Below are 19,729 nucleotides of genomic sequence, written 5' to 3' on the forward strand. Positions count from 1 at the left end.
ATTCGTAGACCAGCCACCCTGTTTCAAATCGCATAAATACATACATTCACACTCAAAGGGAATTGTCTCACCAAATACATTCTTTATGTGTGTATGTATCTCTCTCCAGTAAGGTTCAATAACCTGGCAGAACCAAAAAATATGAGAGTGGTTAGCTCCATTTGCCCCACAGTCTCTCCAACAAGCATCTCCAGTATCTCGATATCTTTTTTGGACTGGTGTAATAAAAGCGCTCATAACATTCTTCCAGCAGAATTCTCGCCAAATATTCGACCCAGTTGTATTCCTTTGCCAGTGACAGATCCTCTCCAATGATCTATTAATCACGACGTTCCCTTCTTTTTCCCCATTTCTACCTTATATAATCTGCATTTTCCCCCCTTTGATGATCTTATGCCCTTGTACAATTTAGATACAGTCTTCTTGCAAGTAGTAGATTCCAGTAATTGTATAACCTCTTGTAACCGTCCTGGTTTTTGTATTTTTATTTTATCTTTTAGGGTTTGGTTGAAATAGTGCCTAACCTGTAAATATCTATAAAAGTCATCTTTTTCTAACCCATGTTTATTTCTCAGAGAGATTCAAAGCGTTGGAGTGCTCCCTTTTGGAGAAATGTGGTCAGGCCTTTGGTAATCCATATTTTAAATCTACCATCATTTTTATTTGGTGTAAAATCTGTATCATATGCGCACCATCTCAAAGTATCCTCAAAGTATCACCTAATCCATCTGGGCAGAGTGCGGCTGGGTTCCGAGGCGGCATTGAGCCGGTTGAGTGTACGTGGGGAAAGGGGAGGCTGATCTGAGGTGGCAGAGAGCGAGGCGAGGCGGAGGACCTGCGGGACACGACGGTCGGGCCTCTCGGCCCGAGTCGCCGCTGCCGGTAACCAGCGGCACACCGCTTGCCGCTCTGTCGCTACCGACTCGACCGCCGGCCGCCTCCACGACCCCGGGGCTCTGGGCCGCGGCCGTGTGGCGAGCTCCCACAACCCCCCAACACAGCTGTGTGCTGGATAGGCCATAGGCCGAGACTTTTGAAGCCACATCTTGGTACGCTCAAGAAACGTATTTCGGCATTTGGCTGCAAAATGTGTAGCGGTAATTCTGCTGTGCCGTTTTACGACTGTACAGTGTCTTAACTTTATTATTATTTTTTATGCTTTCAAAAGCCTTAGACTTGAGCTACACTTCTGTCTTTTCCCTCTTTAGGGCCGGATCAAAAGCCTGATGAACACCATGGCTGCCATGGTCAATGACGAGGTAGGACACAATTTGTGTTTTCCTTTAGAGCGCTAAATTTGAAAAAAAAAAACTGACGCATACAGTCTTTTTTTTTTTTTTTTTTTTTTTTCCGAGGACTTGGTGGTGTAATTTATTGTAAACATCTGCAAAGGATTTTTTCCTGGCCGATTGTTTTCGCCGATGTTTGAAGGGCAATAATCGGACGGTTATAATCAGCGGACGATTAATCGGTCTGGCCCTACTCAGAAATGATGACATTTACATTTACAATGTCATCTGCATTAGCTTCTGTTATTATTAGAGCATTCCGATTTACATAACAAATTTGGGTCGCCGCTGTTGGATAATCCAAGGAACCCCTGCATTTTTTTTTTTATACTTTATTTTTCCTCAACAGTTTTCAAATATAACAATCATTAAGAACAAAACAAAACATACACAAAAAAAAATACAAATAAAATAAAAAGAAAAGACGTAACAAGGGCTCTGGAATCATCCTAAATATTTAACCAGCTCAATCAGTTCAGTGGTGTGATCTGTTTGTCCATTCTTTGTCGTTGCATAAACAATGTCCACTCCATCCATTTTTCATGGCAAATGACTTCTTCCATTCTTAACCTATGTGTGAGTAGTTCCATGTCGTATATCAGGCCCACTATTTTGAACCAGTCCTCAAGTGTCGGGGGTCCAGGGCTGAGCCACTTCTTTGTGATGGCCTTTTTACACGCAGCCATCATTATCTTAAGAAGGTACCCATCTTCCTTTAATATAGAACCTGCTGACAAGCAGCCTAGATACAGTACCTCACATGAAAATATTATATTATAGCCCAGAATCCCCTTAATGGCATTACACACATTTTCCCAAAAAGACACCACCTTTGGGCATAGCCAAAACACATGTGCGTGGCCCACGTTGATTGCACCACATCGGCGCCAACATGGCTGCACTACCTTGAGACATTTATATTTAATTTTAGGTGTAATAAAAAACCTAATGATGTTCTTCCAACAGTGCTCTCTCCACACACGAGAGGACGTAGTGGAGCCCTGTGTTTTTATCATACTTAACCATTCACATTCTGTAATGTTAATTTGAAGTTCCTTCTCCCATCTCTGTTTGATGTACATAGTCTCCCCCCTACCCTCCGTCAAGTTGCAATACAGTGTGGATACAATCTTTTTGGGCCTCGAGGTGTAAGCCCCCGCAACGGTTAGAATAAATCCATGAGGCTCCAACCGTAACCTGTTTTTTATTTCCTTCTCGTAGTAGTCCCTCAACTGTAAATATCTAAAGAAGTCATGTTTACCCAAACTATACTTTTCTTGCATGTCTTGAAAATGCATAAGTACCCCCTTCTTCACAATAGTATATAGTGCAGTTATACCCCTTGGGATCCATTGTAGAAATGACTTATCGAAACTATTAGGGACAAACCGTTTATCATATGCTATCCACCTTAGTATACAAATATCATCTTCTACATTTAATTTCTTTATCAGCTTAAACCATAGTTCCAATGTAAAGCGTGTTACGGTACCCATAACTTTATCGTCATCCAGTTCCATCCTACCACCTGCAAGGAGGCTTTGAATCTCCCTTCCGTGAACAGTACGTTCCAAGTTTTTCCATTTTGATGTAGAAGTCTCATCACACCAATTGACCACCGCTCTCATCTGTGCGGCATGGAAATATTCCCTAAAATTAGGTAATGCCATTCCTCCTTTGTCTTTCCTCGCCTGAAGCGTTTCAAGTTTAACTCTTGGTTTTTGGTTATTCCATACAAATCTTGAGATAACTTTGTTCCAATTTTGGAACTGTCTGTCAGGAATATTAGTAGGTAAGGTTTGGAATAAATAAAGGATTCTCGGGAGTACGTTCATTTTTATAACCTCAATCCTGGAGCTATAATCTAGCCCAAGAACTTCCCACCTCACAATATCATTTCTAATGTTTTCGTCCATCTTGTTGTAATTTGCATCGTATAGTTCATCCAATCGTTTCGTTCAAGTAACCCCAAGATATTTCAGGTCTTTGGCTCCCCACTTAAAACTATATCCCCTTTGTATGTCTACAGTTGGGTGATACTTAAATGTCAGAATTTGTGTCTTCTTTAAATTAAGTTTGTAGCCAGAATAGAAACCATATAATTGCAAATTCTTAATCAGTTTTGGTAAACATGAGTTCGGATCCTCCAAGTAACAAATAACATCATCAGGAAAGAGACCCACTATGTGTTTCTCTCCGCCAATCTGTATCCCCTTCAACTCCTTGTTTTGTCTAATTAGTTGTGCCAGGGGTTCAATAAAGATCGCAAAAAGGGTTGGTGAAAGACAGCAACCCTGCCTAGTAGGGGTGTTAAAAAAAATCGATTCGGCGATATATCGCGATACTACATCGCGCGATTCTCGAATCGATTCAATAATCGGCAGAATCGATTTTTTTTTTTTTTTTTTTTTTTTTTTTTTTTTTTTTTTTTTTAGGATTCACACCTTGAGCATGGAAGAATGTTATATGAACGGCACATTAAGCCTTAATATTTTTATTTTAATGCTGTTCAAATGTGAAACAGATTGCAAACTGTTTGTGTACAGTGGCTCACGGTTATAAGCCTCAAGTTTTAGATAAATATATTCATACAAATCTTACAGTGTACATGTACAAATTTACTGATAGTATTTTCTAAATTTGAATGGAAAAAAATCGCAACAATCGACTTATAAATTCGTATCGGGATTAATCGGTATCGAATCGAATCGTGACCTGTGAATCGTGATACGAATCGAATCGTCAGGTACTAGGCAATTCACACCCCTACTGCCTAGTAGACCGCTGTAGCTGTATGGTATCAGTCAGGCTGCCGTTTATTTTTATACGTGCAGTAGGTTTTTCGTATAGTGCTGTAACACATCTAAGTGCCTTATCGTTTAATCCAAACCTCTTTAAAACCTGAAATAAGAAGGCCCAATTAACACTATCAAAAGCCTTTTCGGCATCAAGACTTATCAGTGCTGCCGTTAAATTGTTACGCACAATATAATCAATTATATGTATCGTTCTCCTTATATTGTCATGAGTTTGGCGCCCCCTAATGAATCCCGTCTGGTCCTCATCAATAATATCACCCATAATATGTTCAAATCGTTTGCAATAATCGAAGTATATATCTTATAGTCCACATTTAGTACTGAAATTGGTCTATATCCTGAGCATGTTTCTGTATCTTTGCCCTTGGGAATAACTGATATCAAAGCCTCATTCCAAGATGGTGGTATTACCCCATGTTCAAGAGTATAATTAAATGAGGATTCAAGTAGGGGCACAAGTTGTGCTGCAAATTTCTTATACCATTCAGAAGGCAGCCCATCTCCTCCAGGTGACTTGTTTGGCTTGAGTTTTTTAATGGCCTTCTCTATTTCTACTCTAGAAATAGGCGATGTTAAAATCTTATTCTGTGTCGTTCCTATTGAAGGGAGATCTAGTGTGTCAAGAAAAGCTTTCTTCTGGTCAGTAGTTGCCGACTCAGGTTGGCTGTATAACTCTTTATAGTAATTACAGAAGACAGTTTTAATTTCCTTCGGATTATATGTCAAGTTATTGGTTTCTGGGTCCCTAATTTTACAAATCATCCTGTCTGCTTGTTGTTTTTTTTTTAGTCTTCTGGCCAATAGCTTTGTGGCCTTCGATCCAGATTCATAATATGATTGTTTCAAAAACCTGAGTTTCTTTTCCACCTCCATACTATACATTCTATCCAAATTATCCCTACATTCCTGAATTTTAGACAAAAGCTCAGGATCCCGTGTGTTTTTGTGTTGCTGTTCAATATCAAGTAACTTTTCCCTTTCCCTCTTAAAATAGTCCTCTTTCTGCCTCTTAAGAGCTGTCGTTCGAGCACTGAACTTACCCCTCACAACCGCCTTAAGAGCATCCCACAAAATATTTGAGTTGACCTCACCATTATCATTCTCTTCTAAGTAAATATCAATGTCTTTTTTGGCGTCTTCTGCAAACGACTTATTGTTTAACAGTCCAACGTTTAGCCTCCATAATGTATTTCGCTTTTCTAGTTTTAATTCGACTTCAAGGTGCATTTCACAGTGATCTGATAAATCAGCCACACCAATTTCGCACAATTGTATTCTATACAAATCACACATAAGAGTAAAGAAATAATAAATTCTAGCGTAACTCTTATTGGGTATTGAATAGTGGGTATAGTCTTTCCTGGAGGGGTGCAACTCCCTCCATACGTCCACAATACCAAATTCTTTCAATATGGGTTTAAGTCGTTTAGTAACGCAAGTGGAATTTCTTTTTTTATTGGTTGTATCTACCTTGCTATTCAACACCATATTGAAATCACCCCCACAAATAAGCATTCCCTCCATCTCCAAAATAATCCTGTCAAACAAGGCCTTAAAAAAACTGTTTGCCATTGGCAGAGCATATACATTAACTAAGGTCACAGTTGTATTTTCCAGTCTTCCTACCACAATGTTAAATCTTCCTTCCTTATCACAAATATTTTTAATACATTCAAATCTGACCAAGTTAGAAATAAGCATAGTCACACCTCTCCGACAACCTTGTTGACAAACGCTATAGAATACATACTGATAACCAAACTTTTTCAGCTTTTCATTTTCCTGTTCAGACAAATGAGTTTCTTGGAGAAATACAACAGGGGCGTTGTCTTTTCGTAGCCTTGTCATGACTTTACGTCGCTTGACAGGATTATTTAGACCATTCACATTCAACGACAATATTCTAATATTATTCCTCGTCATATCTCACTATCACTTTAAATTGCAGTCCAGGCCCCAAAACAGAAAAAACACATAAACATTTAAACATTTGCAAAACATCAACACTTGTGACTTCACAAAACAAGGATGTATTCCGCCACCCTTCTTGCTCCCTGTTGGTGGGAGGGGGGCAAGATACCTCAAGCCTGAGGGGACCCCCCCTAGTATTCCCCAAAACCGGAGACTGACTAGAAAAGTCCAACATAAAATCTCCACATGCAATCCCCTCTATCGGTTTACTTAAATAAATAAAAAATAAATAAAAAATTTCGTCATAAGGTCTTGCATTGCGTGGGTGGCCATGGGACAAAAACATTATGAACCTTTGAAAAAAAACAAACAAAAAAAAACACAAATATACTATTTAAACTTAGAATATGTATCACCAACAACACTAACATTAGCCCCTTGAGCCACCCAAAGCTATAACCCAGCATACAAACATAAATAAAAAGGTGTTCTACTTATCCATTATCAGAAACTATGGTTGTTGCTTGCGTCTGAACTCGGTGAGCTTCTCTTTGGCACGCTGTCCTGTTGTAACCCGCGCGGCAGACCGCTTCCATGAAGACGTCTCCTTCAAGCCCTCCTCAAGAGCCGCCGCGGTGCTCTCCCTCGCAGCCGTCCCGTCTCTTGCAGTTGTTGTCACCTCGATGCCACGTTCGGCCAAATCCATGGCGACCTCGTCCGTACTTTCGTAGATTCGAAGTCCTGTATCCCAATACACTCTCATCTTCGTGTACGGCGTTTGAAACCGAACGCCCTTTTGCTTCAACGCTGCTTTTATCAGGCCATATGCCTTCCGCTTTCCCATGACGTCTGCCGTGTAATCGTTGTCGAAGTAAATCCGCCTGCCGTTGACTTCAATCTTTTTCCGCCATGCTTCTTTGAGGACCGTTTCCTTAACGTAGAACTGTAGGAAGTTGACAATGATCGATCGAGAAGCCGTTGGTGTATTAGGCTTAGGTCCAAGTGCTCGATGTGCCCGCTGTATCTGGAGCTCCATGTCATGCGGCAAAGCGAGATTCTTTTTAAGCAAAGCACTCACAAAGTCAATCATCGATGTTCCTTCTGTCTCTTCCGGTATCCCGTAAATTCGCAGATTGTTCCTTCGAGAGCGGCCTTCCAAATCAACAATTTTCTTTTGCATGTCAGTGTTTTCTTTCACCACCACAATCAGCGTATCTTTCATTGATTGACAAGCCGATTCTAACTCGACAATGCGAGACTGCGCCTCCGCAATGCTAGCGTTATGGCTCTGTAGCTCTCTCAAAACATCATTCTTGAATTCGGCAAGGTCGTCTTTCATCGCCCGCTTAACATCAGTCTTGAAGTCAACGAGGTTTTGTTTCAAGTCTGCTTGGAAGTCCTTAAACTCCTGGGTAAGAAGTGAGAAGCTTTGAAGCATTACGTCTTGAGTAGCCATGTTAGCTTCCGCCCCGTTAGCCTCATGAGCCTCTTCGTCGTCACCGCTGAGTTCGCTGTTTTCACCTACTTGACTTAACTTCTTTCCGACCCTATGACTCCGATTCTGTTTCCCTCCTTTCATATTCTATGTGAGCCAACAATTGTGTCAATTTTCCTTAATTGGAGGTACTTTAGTAAACCGACAATCGGGAGCTCGCAGTTATGCGTCCATCTTGTTCGACTACCCGGAAGTCCTCAAGGAACCCCTGCATTCATAACATTTTTGTGCACATTAGAGTCGTTTTGTTATGGGTTGGGTTTGTGACAAGCATGTCTCTTTCAGGGCCAACTGACAGCAAGTGCGGTGGGATTTATTGTGGGACAACAGTCTGAAGAGATCAAACTGATTGCTTCTGAGTATGCTGAGAAGGTGGGTAACTATATCCTTTATCTACCCAGAAAACACTAAATATGTGAATTTATGGTACTTATGCTAGAGATAGACCGATATGCTTTTTTCAGGGCCGATACCGATACCGATTATCGGTAGTCAAGGAAGCAGATAACCAATATTTGAAGCCGATATTCATTTGCAGTAAAAGTTAAAATGTTGGCACCAAATTTTTGAATAATGCAAACCCTAACCGTTCTTTACAATGGATTCTCACACTGCACTTTTCATTTTACATCCTTCCATCTGCAATAAGACGTTGGTGGCGGGGGGAGTTAAATGTGGGGGCCAACGTGACATTACCTTTTATAGCATTTGGGATACTTGTAGTTTTATTCTATAAATGTTATATTTTTATATTTTGAAGTAATAGGAGGAACCCTGTCATTCAAAATGTGCATCAGCTGTGGAATTACTTATTACTACAGCAAAAAAATAAAAAATAAATAAAAATTCCATGAGAAAAAAAATATATCCCTGAGCACCATATAGTTCTTGTAGACCTTATTATGATTATTAGGGCCCGAGCAGCGACCGCTGCGAGGTCCCTATTGTTTTTGTAAAAATTATTATTATTAGGGCCCGAGCGGCGACCGCTGCGAGGTCCCTATTGTTTTTGTAAAAATTATTATTATTATTATTATTATTATTATTATTAGGGCCCGAGCAGCTACCGCTGCGAGGTCCCTATTGTTTTTCGATCGGATTATTATTATTATTAGGGCCCGAGCAGCGACCGCTGCGAGGTCCCTATTGTTTTTGTAAAAATTATTATTATTATTATTATTATTATTATTATTATTATTATTATTATTAGGGCCCGAGCAGCGACCGCTGCGAGGTCCCTATTGTTTTTCGTTCGAATTATTATTATTATTATTATTATTAGGGCCCGAGCAGCTACCGCTGCGAGGTCCCTATTGTTTTTCGATCGGATTATTATTATTATTATTATTATTATTCTTCTTCTTCTTCTTCTTCTTCTCCGTAAACGATCACGATTTTGGGTACCTAAACATTTACGAAAACTCACCAAACTTTGCACACTCCTCAGGCCCGGCGAAAAATTTGATATTATGAAGTCGTCATAACAACGCGACTCTATAGCGCCCCCTAGCATAGAAAAATAAAAACCAAGCCCGGCATGTTTGAGCTAGAGCAACGAAAATTGGCAGGCACGTGTAGCACCCCGAGACGCACAAAAAAGTCTATTGGGACCATGTCGCTAAAATGTACAGGAAGTGAGCTATGAATTTTTTAATGTCCAATTTTGGCCTATTTTGGCACATTCACTGTGGTCATGCTTTTTCCCCCTTTGCAAACATTTTTTATCCAATTGACTTCAAACTTGGCATTTATCATCTCAAGACCTGAGAGAACAACTGGGGAAAAAATCTTGCCTTTTCGAAATACTATATGACGGGGGCGGGGCATCAAATATTGCCTTTAAAATTTCATTTGTCCAGAAAGAGCAAATGCTTAATAACTCCCATGTTCAAGCTCCAAAAAATCTCAAACTTATCAGGCAACTTAATAGTCACGGCCTGAAAACATCTATATGATAAAATTCAGTTATCCATGTAGCGCCACCTAGTGGTAACAATAATTGTCATACTTTACGTTTTTAGCTACTGTGCTGAGCTCGTTGAAGGGATCCAGTTGAAAATTGGTCAGAAAAGCCTTAAGATGTTGATCATGCCCCACACCGAATATTGTAACTTTTCGCCAAAGGGCGTGGCCGCTACGGTGCTGCAAAGTCTGAAGATTTCTCGTGACAACAAAAGCTGCATTAACTTGACCGAGATGATGCTATCTTCTCAAAATTTTACACAATTGATGAGAGTCCAGCCCTAAAGACATCTACAAACTTATATTTCATCTTACTGATAGCGCCACCTACTGGCAATTTTTTTTCTTACGATTTTTCTTCAATGTTTTTCTCCAACCATGTTAACTGGACCTACCTCATATTTGCTCAGATGAGGGTGTCGGCCTTCATGCTGTCACAACACGAAGTTTGTGAGTTTTCGCGAGTCGCTGTGGGCGTGGCTAAGCGCTGTTCGCCAAGAAAACAACGCCAATTTTGAGGGCCTAAACTGGCACAGAAACACACGAAACTTGGCACACACAGCTGGCCAGGCAAAATGAGCAATTTTTTATCGGCGATTGTGCTATTTTTACAAAAATGACTCAATAGCGCCCCCTAGAAATCTTTAACGAAACAGCCCCAGTTGTACGTTTAAGCAAGAACGACGAATATTTTTAGGTGTATGAGGGAGCCCAAGACCTACAAAAAAGTCTCTTGTACCCATATGCTAAAATGAACAGGAAGTGAGCTACGAATTTTTGAATGTCCCATTTTTGACGATTTTTGCACATTCACAGGGGGCAGACTTTTGCCCACTTCTCCTACACGTTTCATCTGACTGAGTTCAGACTTGGCCTGGACCATGTCAAGACCTGAGCCAATGACAGGGGGAAAAATTTTGACTTTTCAAAATACTATATGATGAGGGCGGGGCATCAAAATTTGTGTTTCGCAATGAAAAAGGATATGCTTGATAACTCCCCGGTACATGCTCCAAAAAATCCCAAACTTGACATGTATGTTTATCGTAAAGGCCTGAAGTTATCTCTATGACAACATTCAGTTATATATGCAGCGCCACCTAGCCCTTGAGGCATAAAAAAAAAATACCCCACATACGGTATTTTGTACAAAAAATGTAAACTCATTCTAAGTGTGATAACTAAGTCATTTATGAATATTCTTTTAGTTTCCACCACTCAAAATGTTCACTGGCATCAGACTTATCCAAACATATATATATTTTTATTTATTTTTGATAGCCTTTATGGACATTAAAAGCAATATCGTGAATGAAGGATATGCTTAATAACTCCACGGTACATGCTCCAAAAAAAATCCCACACTTGACATGTATGCTTATAATCAAGGCCTGAAGGTATCTCTATGACAACATTCAGTTATAAATACAGCGCCACCTAGCCCGTGAGGCATTTATATATATATATATATATTAAAAAAAACACATACGGTGTTTTGTACAAAAAATGTACACTCATTCTAAGTGTGATAACTAAGTAATTTATGAATATTCTTTTAGTTTCCACCACTCAAATTGTTCACTGGCTTCACACCGATCCAAACGTATGTACGTTTCCATTTTGTTTTATTCATTTTTGATTGCCCCTTTGGACAATAAAAGTAACATTGTGCAATGAGTACAACGAGCGATGATGTGTATATACACTTTTACAAAAAATACCAATCAGGGCAACTCATTGCCTAAAAATAAAAAAGGACGCTGATTTTTGCAGGTCTTAACAACCACCAAAACCCGTTGAGCTTGACACACACTGGCAAAAAAAAATATTCTACATGTAAACGTTTATTATGCCATTTTCAAAGAAATTTTGCTTCCAATATGCCAGTACCCCAACGTGCAAGGACCCCAACGTGGCCCGGGCTGCGAGGGCCCTTTATAGCTGCTCGCAGCTCTAGTTATTATTAGGGCCCGAGCAGCTACCGCTGCGAGGTCCCTATTGTTTTTCGATCGGATTATTATTATTATTATTATTATTCTTCTTCTTCTTCTTCTTCTTCTTCTTCTCCGTAAACGATCACGATTTTGGGTACCTAAACATTTACGAAAACTCACCAAACTTTGCACACTCCTCAGGCCCGGCGAAAAATTTGATATTATGAAGTCGTCATAACAACGCGACTCTATAGCGCCCCCTAGCATAGAAAAATAAAAACCAAGCTCGGCACGTTTGAGCTAGAGCAACGAAAATTGGCAGGCACGTGTAGCACCCCGAGACGCACAAAAAAGTCTATTGGGACCATGTAGCTAAAATGTACAGGAAGTGAGCTATGAATTTTTTAATGTCCAATTTTGGCCTATTTTGGCACATTCACTGTGGTCATGCTTTTTCCCCCTTTGCAAACATTTTTCATCCAATTGACTTCAAACTTGGCATTTATCATCTCAAGACCTGAGAGAACAACTGGGGAAAAAATCTTGCCTTTTCGAAATACTATATGACGGGGGCGGGGCATCAAATATTGCCTTTAAAATTTCATTTGTCCAGAAAGAGCAAATGCTGAATAACTCCCATGTACAAGCTCCAAAAAATCTCAAACTTCTCAGGCAACGTAATAGTCACGGCCTGAAAACATCTATATGACAAAATTCAGTTATACATATAGCGCCACCTAGTGGTTACAATAAATGTCATACTTTACGTTTTTAGCTACTGTGCTGAGCTCGTTGAAGGGATCCAGTTGAAAATTGGTCAGAAAAGCCTTAAGATGTTGGTGATGCCCCACACCGAATATTGTAACTTTTCGCCAAAGGGCGTGGCCGCTACGGTGACGCAAAGTCTGAAGATTTTTCGTGACAATAAAAGCTGCATTAACTTGACCGAGATGATCCTATCTTCTCAAAATTTCACACATTTGATGAGAGTCCAGCTCTAAAGACATCTACTAACTTACATTTCATCTAACTGATAGCGCCACCTAGTGGCAATTTTTTTTCTTACGAATTTTCTTGTACATTTTTCTCCAAACACGTTAACTGGACCAACCTCATATTTGCTCAGATGGGGGTTTCGGCCTTCATGATGTCACAACACGAAGTTTGTGAGTTTTCGCGAATCGCTGTGGGCGTGGCTAAGCACTGTTCGCCAAGAAAACAACGCTAGGTTTGATGGTCTAAACATGCACAGAAACTCATGAAACTTGGCACACACATCTAGCCTGGCAAAATGAGCAATATTTTATCATGTATTGTCCTATTTTTACAAAAATGACTCAATAGCGCCCCCTAGAAATTTTTAACGAAGCAGCCCCGATTGTACGTTTAAGCAAGATCTACGAAAATTTTTAGGTGTATGAGGGAGTCCAAGACCTACAAAAAAGTCTCTTGGACCCATGTGCTAAAATGAACAGGAAGTGAGCTATGAATTTTTGAATGTCCCATTTTTGACGATTTTTGCACATTTTCAGGGGGCATACTTTTGCCCACTTCTCCTACACATTTCATCCGACTGACTTTAGACTTGACCTGGACCATGTCAAGACCTGAGCCAACTACAGGCAGAAAAATCTTGACTTTTGGAAATACTATATGATGAGGGCGGGGCATCAAATTTTGTGTTTCGCACTGAAAAAGGATATGCTTAATAACTCCCCGGTACATGCTCCAAAAAATCCCAAACTTGACATGTATGTTTATAGTCAAAGCCTGAAGGTATCTCTATGACAAAATTCAGTTATATATGCAGCGCCACCTAGCCCTTCAGGCGTGAAAAAAAAATACCCCACATACGGTATTTTGTACAAAAAATGTCAACTCATTCTAAGTGTGATAACTCCCATGTTCAAGCTCCAAAAAATCTCAAACTTCTCAGGCAACGTAATAGTCACGGCCTGAAAGCATCTATATGATAAAATTCAGTTATACATATAGCGCCACCTAGTGGTAACAATAAATGTCATACTTTACGTTTTTAGCTACTGTGCCGAGCTCGTTGAAGGGATCCAGTTGAAAATTGGTCAGAAAAGCCTTAAGATGTTGATCATGCCCCACACCGAATATTGTAACTTTTCGCCAAAGGGCGTGGCCGCTACGGTGACGCAAAGTCCGAAAATTTTTCGTGACAATAAAAGCTGCATGAACTTGACCGAGATGATCCTATCTTCTCAAAATTTCACACATTTGATGAGAGTCCAGCCGTTAAGACATCTACGAACTTATATTTCATCTTACTGATAGCGCCACCTAGTGGCAATTTTTTTTCTTACGAATTTTCTTGTACATTTTTCTCCAAACACGTTAACTGGACCAACCTCATATTTGCTCAGATGAGGGTTTCGGCCTTCATGATGTCACAACACGAAGTTTGTGAGTTTTCGCGAATCGCTGTGGGCGTGGCTAAGCACTGTTCGCCAAGAAAACAACGCCAGTTTTGAGGGTCTAAACATGCGCAGAAACTCATGAAACTTGGCACACACATCTGGCCTGGTAAAATGAACAATATTTTATTGTTGATTGTACTATTTTTACAAAAATGACTCAATAGCGCCCCCTAGAAATTTTTAACGAAGCAGCCCCGATTCTACGTTTAAGCAAGATCTACGAAAATTTTTACGTGTATGACGGAGCCAAAGACCTACAAAAAAGTCTCTTGGACCCATATGCTAAAATGAACAGGAAGTGAGGTACGGATTTTTGAATGTCCCATTTTTGACGATTTTTGCACATTTTCAGGGGGCATACTTTTGCCCACTTCTCCTACATGTTTTATCCGACTGACTTATGACTTGACCTGGACCATGCCAAGACCTGAGCCAACAACAGACGGAAAAATCTTGACTTTTGGAAATACTATATGATGAGCGCGGGGCATCAAAATTTGTGTTTCGCACTGAAAAAGGATATGCTTAATAACTCCCCGATACATGCTCCAAAAAATCCCAAACTTGACATGTATGTTTATCGTCAAGGCCTGAAGGTATCTCTATGACAACATTCAGTTATATATGCAGCGCCACCTCGCCCTTGAGGCATGAAAAAAAAATACCCCACATACGGTATTTTGTACAAAAAATGTAAACTCATTCTAAGTGTGATAACTAAGTCATTTATGAATATTCTTTTACTTTCCACCACTCAAAATGTTCACTGGCATTAGACTTATCCAAACATGTACTTTTTTATTTATTTTTGATAGCCTCTAATGGACATTAAAAGCAATATCGTGAATGAAGGATATGCTTAATAACTCCACGGTACATGCTCCAAAAAAATCCCACACTTGACATGTATGTTTAGAGTCAAGGCTTGAAGGTATCCCTATGACAACATTCCATTATATATACAGCGCCACCTAGCCCTAGAGGCATAAAAAAAAATACACCAACTTAACGGTATTTTTACAAAAAAAAAAAAAATCCACATGTCAAGGTTTATCATGCCATTTTCAAAGAAATTCTGCTTCCAATGTGCCTTACCTAAACTTGCCAGTACCCCAACGTGCCAGTACCCCAACGTGCAAGTACCCCAACGTGCAAGTACCCCAACGTGCAAGTACCCCAACGTGGCCCGGGCTGCGAGGGCCCTTTATAGCTGCTCGCAGCTCTAGTTATTATTATTCTCCGTAAACGATCGCATTTTTGAGTACCTAAACATTCACGAAAACTCACCAAACTTTGCACACTCCTCAGGCCCGGCGGAAAATTTGATATTATGAAGTCGTCATAACAACGCGACTCTATAGCGCCCCCTAGCGTAGAAAAATAAAAACCAAGCCTGGCACGTTTGAGCTTGAGCAACGAAAATTGGCAGGCACGTGTAGCACCCCGAGACGCACAAAAAAGTCTATTGGGACCATGTAGCTAAAATGTACAGGAAATGAGCTATGAATTTTTTTATGTCCAATTTTGGCCTATTTTGGCACATTCACTGTGGTCATGCTTTTTCCCCCTCTGCAAACATTTTTCATCCCATTGACTTCAAACTTGGCATTTATCATCTCAAGACCTAAGAGAACAGTTGGGCAAAAAGTCTTGCCTTTTCGAAATACTATATGACGGGGGCGGGGCATCAAATATTGCCTTTAAAATTTCATTTGTCCAGAAAGAGCAAATGCTTAATAACTCCCATGTTCAAGCTCCAAAAAATCTCAAACTTCTCAGGCAACGTAATAGTCACGGCCTGAAAACATCTATATGATAAAATTCAGTTATACATATAGCGCCACCTAGTGGTTACAATAAATGTCATACTTTACGTTTTTAGCTACTGTGCTGAGCTTGTTGAAGGGATCCATTTGAAAATTGGTCAGAAAAGGCTTAAGATGTTGATCATGCCCCACACCGAATATTGTAACTTTTCGCCAAAGGGCGTGGCCGCTACGGTGACGCAAAGTCTGAAGATTTTTCGTGAAAATAAAAGCTGCATTAACTTGACCGAGATGATCCTATCTTCTCAAATTTTCACACATTTGATGAGAGTCCAGCCCTAAAGACATCTACTGACTTATATTTCATCGAACTGATAGCGCCACCTAGTGGCTATTTTTTTTATTACGAATTTTCTTCTACGTTTTTCTCCAAACACGTTAACTGGACCTACCTCATATTTGCTCAGATGAGGGTTTCGGCCTTCATGATGTCACAACACGAAGTTTGTGAGTTTTCGCGAATTGCTGTGGGTGTGGCTAAGCGCTGTTCGCCAAGAAAGAAACGCCAGTTTTGAGGGTCTAAACATGCACAGAAACTCATGAAACTTGGCACACACATCTGGCCTGGTAAAATGAGCAATATTTTATTGTTGATTGTGCTATTTTTACAAAAATGACTCAATAGCGCCCCCTAGAAGTTTTTAACGAAGCAGCCCCGGTTGTACGTTTAAGCAAGAACGACGAATATTTTTAGGTGTATGAGGGAGCCCAAGACCTACAAAAAAGTCTCTTGGACCCATATGCTAAAATAAACAGGAAGTGAGCTACGAATTTTTGAATGTCCCATTTTTGACAATTTTTGCACATTCACAGGGCGCAGACTTTTGCCCACTTCTCCTACACGTTTCATCTGACTGAGTTAAGACTTGACCTGGACCATGTCAAGACCTGAGCCAACGACAGGGGGAAAAATCTTGACCTTTCGAAATACTATATGATGAAGGCGGGGTATCAAAATTTGTGTTTCGCACTGAAAAAGGATATGCTTAATAACTCCCCGGTACATGCTCCAAAAAATCCCAAACTTGACATGTATGTTTATCGTCAAGGCCTGAAGCTATCTCTATGACAACATTCAGTTATATATGCAGCGCCACCTAGCCCTTGAGGCATAAAAAAAAAATACCCCACATACGGTATTTTGTACAAAAAATGTAAACTCATTCTAAGTGTGATAACTAAGTCATTTATGAATATTCTTTTAGTTTCCACCACTCAAAATGTTCACTGGCATCAGACTTATCCAAACATATATATATTTTTATTTATTTTTGATAGCCTCTGTGGACATTAAAAGCAATATCGTGAATGAAGGATATGCTTAATAACTCCACGGTACATGCTCCAAAAAAAAATCCCACACTTGACATGTATGCTTATAATCAAGGCCTGAAGGTATCTCGATGACAACATTCAGTTATAAATACAGCGCCACCTACTTGAGGCTTATATAAAAAAAACAACCCACATACGGTATTTTGTACAAAAAAATGTAAACTCATTCTAAGTGTGATGACTAAGTCATTTCTGAATATTCTTTTAGTTTCCACCACTCAAATTGTTCACTGGCTTCACACCGATCCAAACGTATGTACGTTTCCATTTTGTTTTATTCATTTTTGATTGCCCCTTTGGACAATAAAAGTAACATTGTGCAATGAGTACAACGAGCGATGATGTATATATACACTTTTACAAAAAATACCAATCAGGGCAACTCATTGCCTAAAAATAAAAAAGGACGCTGAATTTTGCAGGTCTTAACAATCACCAAAACCCGTTGAGCTTGACACACACAGGCAAAAAAAATATTCTACATGTAAACGTTTATTATGCCATTTTCAAAGAAATTTTGCTTCCAATATGCCAGTACCCCAACGTGCCAGTACCCTAACGTGCAAGTACCCCAACGTGCAAGGACTCCAACGTGGCCCGGGCTGCGAGGGCCCTTTATAGCTGCTCGCAGCTCTAGTTAGGGCCCGAGCAGCGACCGCTGCGAGGTCCCTATTGTTTTTCGTTCGAATTATTATTATTATTATTATTAGGGCCCGAGCAGCTACCGCTGCGAGGTCCCTATTGTTTTTCGATCGGATTATTATTAGGGCCCGAGCAGCGACCGCTGCGAGGTCCCTATTGTTCCTGAAGGAATTCTTATTATTATTCTTCTTCTTCTTTTTCTTTGTTATTATTCTTTACCGCAAACAACCACATTTTTGAGGCACTAAACATGAACGAAAACTCACCAAACTTTACACGCAGATCGGGCCTGGCGAAAAATTTGATATTTTAAAGTCGCCATACATGATAACAGAAAAATGGCTCTGTAGCGCCACCTACATAGGTTTAACGGATCCCTGTCCCGCTACGATTGTCCTATGGCTACGAAAATTGTGTGGCACCTGTAGCACATCCAGATGAACAAAAACCTCTTTGATATGTGTACCCTAAAATAGACAGGAAGTGAGGTATGAGTATTTGAATGTCCAATTTTGGCCCATTTTTGCACATTTACAGGGGTCATACTTTTGCCCGCTTCTCCTACACGGTTAACCCGATTGACTTCAAACTTGGGCTGTACCATCTCAACACCTGGGACAACATCATGGTAAAAAATCTAAAGTTTTAGACATACTATATGACGGTGGCGGGGCATCAAATTTAGAGTTTCAAAATTCTTACTTAACAAAGCATTGCCGGTGGTACGTTTAATTGAGAGCCACGGAAATTGGTACACATATGTAACAGACTATGATCTACAAAAAAGCCTGTTGGTGCCATATGCTAAACCTAACAGGAAGTCCGCCAGAGGCGAGGCATCAAATTTTGTGTTTCAAAATTCTTATTTAATGAAGCATTCCCGGCTGTACATTTCACCTAGAGTTACCAACATTTGAAGACATATGTAACAGCCCTCAAGGTACAAAAAACTCTTTTTGTACCATAGGCTAAACCGAACAGGAAGTCCGCCATTTTGATTTACTTTGGAACGTGTTGCCATTTTTTGGGCCATTTCATAGGGGTCTTATTTTAACGAACTCCTCCTACAGAGTTTATCCGATCATCTCCAAACTTGGTGTGATTCATCTTAAAATGTTGAAGATGAAAAGTTATTGAAAGCTTTTTATTTCGTCGCACGCTGTTGCCGTGGCATGCACAGTTTGCAAAGGAAAAAAATTCCCTCTTAATGAAGCATTCCCAGTTGTACGAAGCAGCTAGAGCTACGAAAATTTGGAGACAAATTTAACAGCCCACGATGTACAAAAAAGTCTCTTGGTGCCATGTGCTAAACCCAACAGGAAGTCCCGTAGGGGCCGGTCATCACATTTTGAGGTAAAAAACTCCTCTTTAACGAAGCATTCCCGGTTGTACGTTTCACCTAGCGCTATGATAATTTGGAGGCATACATAAGAGCCCACGATGTACAAAAAAGTCTCATGGAACCATCTGCTAAACCAAACAGGAAGTCCGCCATTTTGATTTACGTCGGCATTTGTAGCCATTTTTTGTGGCCCTTCCTAGGGGTCATATTTTCACGAACTCCTCGTACAAAATTCATCCGACCGTCTTCAAACTTGGTGTGTTTCATCTTAAGATGTTTAAGATGCAAAGTTATCGAAAGTTTTTTATTTTGTCACATGCTGTTGCCATAGCGATGCATTGTTTGCCAAGTAAAGTGCTGCTTATTTTTTTGGTCTATACATGTGTGAAAACTCATGAAACTTTGCACACACATCAGACTTGTCATGAACATGAATTTTTAGAGGTTTCTTGTGTAATTTGCAATAAATCGCGCCCTCTATACATTTTTATGGAGCATTTCCGATTGGATGATTCAAGCGCGAAATAACTAAAGATGACTTGACTTGACCGAGATTTGTGAAAACTCAGAGGCATACCTATTAGTCTAAGACCTACAAAAAGTATTCTGTAGCCGTATGCTAAACCTAAAAGGAAGTCCGCCATTTTGAATTTATCTTGGGAATTGCACACCATATTTTGCGTTTTGATTAAACTTTGCACACACAAGGCTTGTCAAAAACATTTTAGAT

At 40.0% G+C, this 19,729-nt stretch overlaps 1 protein-coding gene across 3 annotated transcripts in view; it reads left to right on the plus strand.

Moving 5' to 3' along the window:
- The window catches only part of ccdc93 (CCC complex scaffolding subunit CCDC93), a 198,092-nt gene that overhangs the window by 28,325 nt on the left and 150,038 nt on the right, over positions 1 to 19,729 (plus strand). For 2 of the 3 annotated variants that reach the window (XM_077535939.1, XM_077535937.1), the window contains 2 exons: positions 1,209 to 1,259; positions 7,800 to 7,886. The exons of the other annotated variant lie outside the window; for it this stretch is intronic. In XM_077535939.1, coding sequence (XP_077392065.1) covers positions 1,209 to 1,259; positions 7,800 to 7,886 — 138 coding nt within the window. The remainder of the gene's footprint in view (positions 1 to 1,208; positions 1,260 to 7,799; positions 7,887 to 19,729) is intronic. 3 annotated transcript variants of the gene reach the window in all.

This window comes from Festucalex cinctus, chromosome 11, assembly GCF_051991245.1.
Source record: "Festucalex cinctus isolate MCC-2025b chromosome 11, RoL_Fcin_1.0, whole genome shotgun sequence".
NCBI lineage: Eukaryota > Metazoa > Chordata > Actinopteri > Syngnathiformes > Syngnathidae > Festucalex > Festucalex cinctus.